The sequence below is a fragment of the Echinococcus granulosus genome (genome assembly GCF_000524195.1).
Source record: "Echinococcus granulosus chromosome Unknown EG_S00237, whole genome shotgun sequence".
In the NCBI taxonomy this organism is placed as follows: Eukaryota; Metazoa; Platyhelminthes; class Cestoda; order Cyclophyllidea; family Taeniidae; genus Echinococcus; species Echinococcus granulosus.
The window spans coordinates 6,596-10,666 of NW_020170617.1; the positions used below are offsets into that span (position 1 = coordinate 6,596).

The 4,071-nt window shown below is 41.4% G+C and overlaps 1 protein-coding gene across 1 annotated transcript in view; it reads left to right on the forward strand. All coding sequences in view use genetic code 11, as the record gives it.

Moving 5' to 3' along the window:
• EGR_10581 (hypothetical protein) overlaps positions 1 to 4,071 on the forward strand; it is a gene marked incomplete at both ends in the record, with an annotated part of 11,656 nt that overhangs the window by 4,907 nt on the left and 2,678 nt on the right. Inside the window, 3 exons of the mRNA XM_024499830.1 lie at positions 755 to 861; positions 2,736 to 2,790; positions 3,609 to 3,754. Of these exons, the coding sequence (XP_024345751.1) occupies positions 755 to 861; positions 2,736 to 2,790; positions 3,609 to 3,754 (308 nt within the window). The remainder of the gene's footprint in view (positions 1 to 754; positions 862 to 2,735; positions 2,791 to 3,608; positions 3,755 to 4,071) is intronic.

Sequence of the window (4,071 nt, forward strand, 5' to 3'; positions counted from 1 at the left end):
CAAGGATCAGGAAAATTAAACAGAGTAGACCAAAATCGCCAACAGCGGCAAACACCAAAAGGTGAATGCGACAGGGAAGCACTCTCTAGTGACGTAGCAGATAGCAGAATGGTGGACATAGTGGTGATTTTGTGGTCGTCCAGGCGTGTCAAGGGGCACAATCAAGGGTGTGCAACGTGTCGGTAGAGCTGTAGTCGTCTTTGCTGCTTGCCATTTCACCCATTTCCGGCCATTTTCACTCTTAACTGGCAAGGAGCATATCAGTTGTTACGTCTTGCCTACACACCGAGGTCCTACTCACCGACATCAGGCTCTTCTTTTACCGAATACTGTCACTCAGGAATAATTTTCATGATCAATGCTTTCTCTGTCCTTTTACTTTACTTTTGTTTGTACCCTAATATAGATATTTGTTGACTAACGCACAGTACCTTCCGTCAGCTCCTAGCCTGCAATTCTTTAATGCCCCTTTTATGTCCTAGCCCCCTGGCACACGTAAAAGTAAATAAATGCTTCAATATTTCTTGCATCCATTTTGCTAGAAAGGTTTGCCAAGTGAAAGTAATCCGAAAATCATCCATAGATTGTAAGTGGATGTTGATTTCTCTGAAATTAAGCTAACCGATTTATTTCATATTTTGTTGAAGTAAGCGAGTTCTATCGCGGCGTGGGAAATTTTTTTTCTGGTTGAGGATCTTCCAGCATTGTAGAGAGTTAGTCTCCTATTCAGTCCCTCCTTATTGGCCCATTTTAGGCTGAGACATGCTGAACTGGAACAGAAGTCATGGTCATTTAACACTATAAATATAAGTGAATTAAAGAATCTGGCCCCCAGGGTCGCCTCTGTCATCCGGTCAATCGGTAGGTCATTTGATCGGTCACCAGCTACCAGGGCTGTACATGCACGTCGTGTCCATGTTCGCTCGTTTGTACACATAGACAATGTGGACATCTTGGGATACGAACCGACGCAAAGCTGAGGGCAGACGATGGGCAACGAGGAGGGACGTGTGGTTAGTGCAGTGTAACGTGCACGAAAGGAAAGCAGAGAAGAGGGTTGCGGATGTGAGAATGCTGGCTTTGCCACTGCACTAATTTAAGGTCTGTCTTTGGTCACAATTACTATGCGAATCCCACCCTATTAGTGTGATGATACAGTTGAAGCTAGTTTTGACTTTGCAGCCGATTTATTATGGGTCTGCCTTTAGTCAAAGGTACCAATTTGAACCGAGTTTCGCCTTTGAGAATAAGTTATTTTAAGGTTTGTTTTTGGAAATAAGGAAAAGTTAAGTACATCTCATCAATGTGCCGACTAAATTGAAGCAGTTTGATAGTCAAATTTCGCCTCAAATTAGACAATTATTCTATGACATAAGCCTTGTTTGGTAATTTTTACAAAAAGCCATCCTGAAAAGACTCGAGTAGAAAACTAAAATTCGCTTCAAATTAGTAAGCAAATTGAGCAGATCAGATGTGTCCAGATATTTACACCAGCGATAGACCTAAAATAAGTCACATGCAAAGTCAAAAGTCGCTACAAATTAGGGGATTTATTGGAGGAGCCTTGCCAAAATATTTCTATGTCAGGGTTAGACCTGAAATAATTTAGCTGTGACTGGAATATTTGCTTAAATTTAGATAACAACATATTGAGACAAACTTTGCCTAAGTGTTTATACCAATGTCAGACGCAAAACCAATGTCCTTAGGCTGTGTTTAATTTTCTATGCTATAAATGCCCTAATTTGAGCATTTTTATACTTACGCACCAATAATTCTGCCTGATAATTAGTGTCATACCCGCCAAAGGAATAATTCCTTTTTAATCTGTATTATTCACATTTACTCACACAGATTTTATCAATTTACACTAGCAGTTGCAAAATCGCACCTTACCCCAATCGGGCATAGATCTATCAGGCCTTTGTATCCATTTAGTAGAAGACGCAGGATGTCCAGAACTAATATAATGCCTCCTACTGCCTACCGTCATGAAGGCAAATAGAGGGCATAAAATTACTTCATCACTTATTTGATTTCCTTTCTGTCCTGTACCGTGCTGTGCTGATCTGCTCTATTTCTCTCTGCTTAATTGTGTATTATTTTGTTTCCTCCTCTAATATATTGGCTAACCAAATCCCACTGAATTGAGATTTAGACGACTTAGTCCATGCTACCATCAAGTCACTTTTGAGTCCAACTTTTTCTTCGTCCATTTTACCACACCAAATAACTGTTTATTCTATAGAATGCCCCTTTGCGCTATCAAAAAATTAATTATTAATTTAAATTTCCAATTAGCAAAACAGCAAATAAACTGCACGTCAAAATAGCATCTTGAGGCACTCTCAAATCAATCTTAAGCTGCTTGCGGCATGCACAAAATTTGCATCATTATTTGATATTTCATTAGCAACTTTCCCTGAATCTATTTCAATCCACCACTAGTGACGCATTCCCCAATCCCACTGTCCAGCTCGCGACCTGTTCAATTATATGTTGATTTCAGCTAATAACTTGCAGCACACGCAACGCACATCATCGCACTCTAAGTAAAAATCACATTCTAAACGCGCATAACACCGATCGTTGTACTCCGTTCATAATGCCATGAAACAGTAATGCTCTTACCAAATGTGTTTGCCCGTTCCAGGGTATTGGACGCTAAGGCCGAGGGCAACTGTATCAATGCATAGCTATAAATTGACTTCTATTAAAATACGTGCAAAATCCAGGTCCCAAAAAATATTCCCTTACTTGCGATTGTAAACAACCACTACGAGAAGGCTGGTTAGAAAAAGACACCATATATTGTAGCATTGTGGAGGTACACAAACCATTCAATTTTACTTCAAGCAATTGTTTACCTCCCATTTTTTGAAGAGATTATTAATGCTCCTTCAGACCCACGGCGAATCGGGTGATTAAATGTCCCTTTTACTCAAGAACTGCCCAACAGGTGCGGTGGTTGATACTGAGCGGATGCCATCAATCCCTGGCAGAAAACGCAATCCAATCCCGTGGAACAGTGCATAAGTACAGATGTCCTCATATAAAAGGGTCCGCTTGCTCCAAGAGCATAAAGGCTGATGTGGAATAGATAAACACTGAGCCTATCACACTGGTGGCACTGCCGGCAAACCCATTCCTCCCCAAGAACTGCGTAAACTTCTAAAAGTGACTATAGTGACAAATATGAACAGTGGTTCTGCCTCAGAAGTCAGAGGGTGCTTCGAAACCACTGTCTTCGTCCATCTTAAGAGGAGACATAATTAGAACCATTGATTTAAAACAGCCCTGCACTACCCTAGCTCAACTCAACACCGATGAAAAGGAGCGTTTTCTCGACAGAGGGTACTTCTATCGCGTTCGAAATTATGGATAACGACGATGCGGACCTACAACTATTAGCAGAATGAGCTTTCGACCCCGAAGTGTCCTCCATCATTAGTGGGGCTAAAAACAGAAACGTAATTTATTAGTCTCAAGCGTCCTTTAGAAATCCAAGACGTTCTTAAAAGGGATTGGTCCTGCAGCGCTGAAGTAAGTATGGTGGGGTCCGCTTTAATCACTTCCCCCGCGGCCTTCTCATTTTTTTCCACGATTAGGCTTAATACACCGGAGCATTTGTTATTAGCGGCATTATATATGGAGAAGTTTAGCTATTGTGATGATCGTTCAGATTACACTTCCTCCTTCGCAGTAGATGACGTCCGTTCTCGAACAAGGTTCGTGTTCCCTGACCAACTGTCAAGTACAAGTTCTAGCCAAACCAACATCGATTACAATTCCACCATAAAATTTTGCTCACATCGTAGAGGAGCACTGTAAATTCTTGACTAGGTTGCCATGCGTCATTAAATGTAGGCCAAAATAGGAGAACACATCACGTCTTATTCCCTTTTTTCGGCAGTTTTCGTCTTCACCGTCTTTAGTTTCGAGCATGCACTTTGAGCCAAGATTGTCAGCCTGCTCACTTAAATTTGGCCAAAGACGTATTTGATACCAACGTTGACGATTGCGCATGGGATGTCAGGGGTGTCTCATGCAATTGTGTGCGGTAGACTCTTG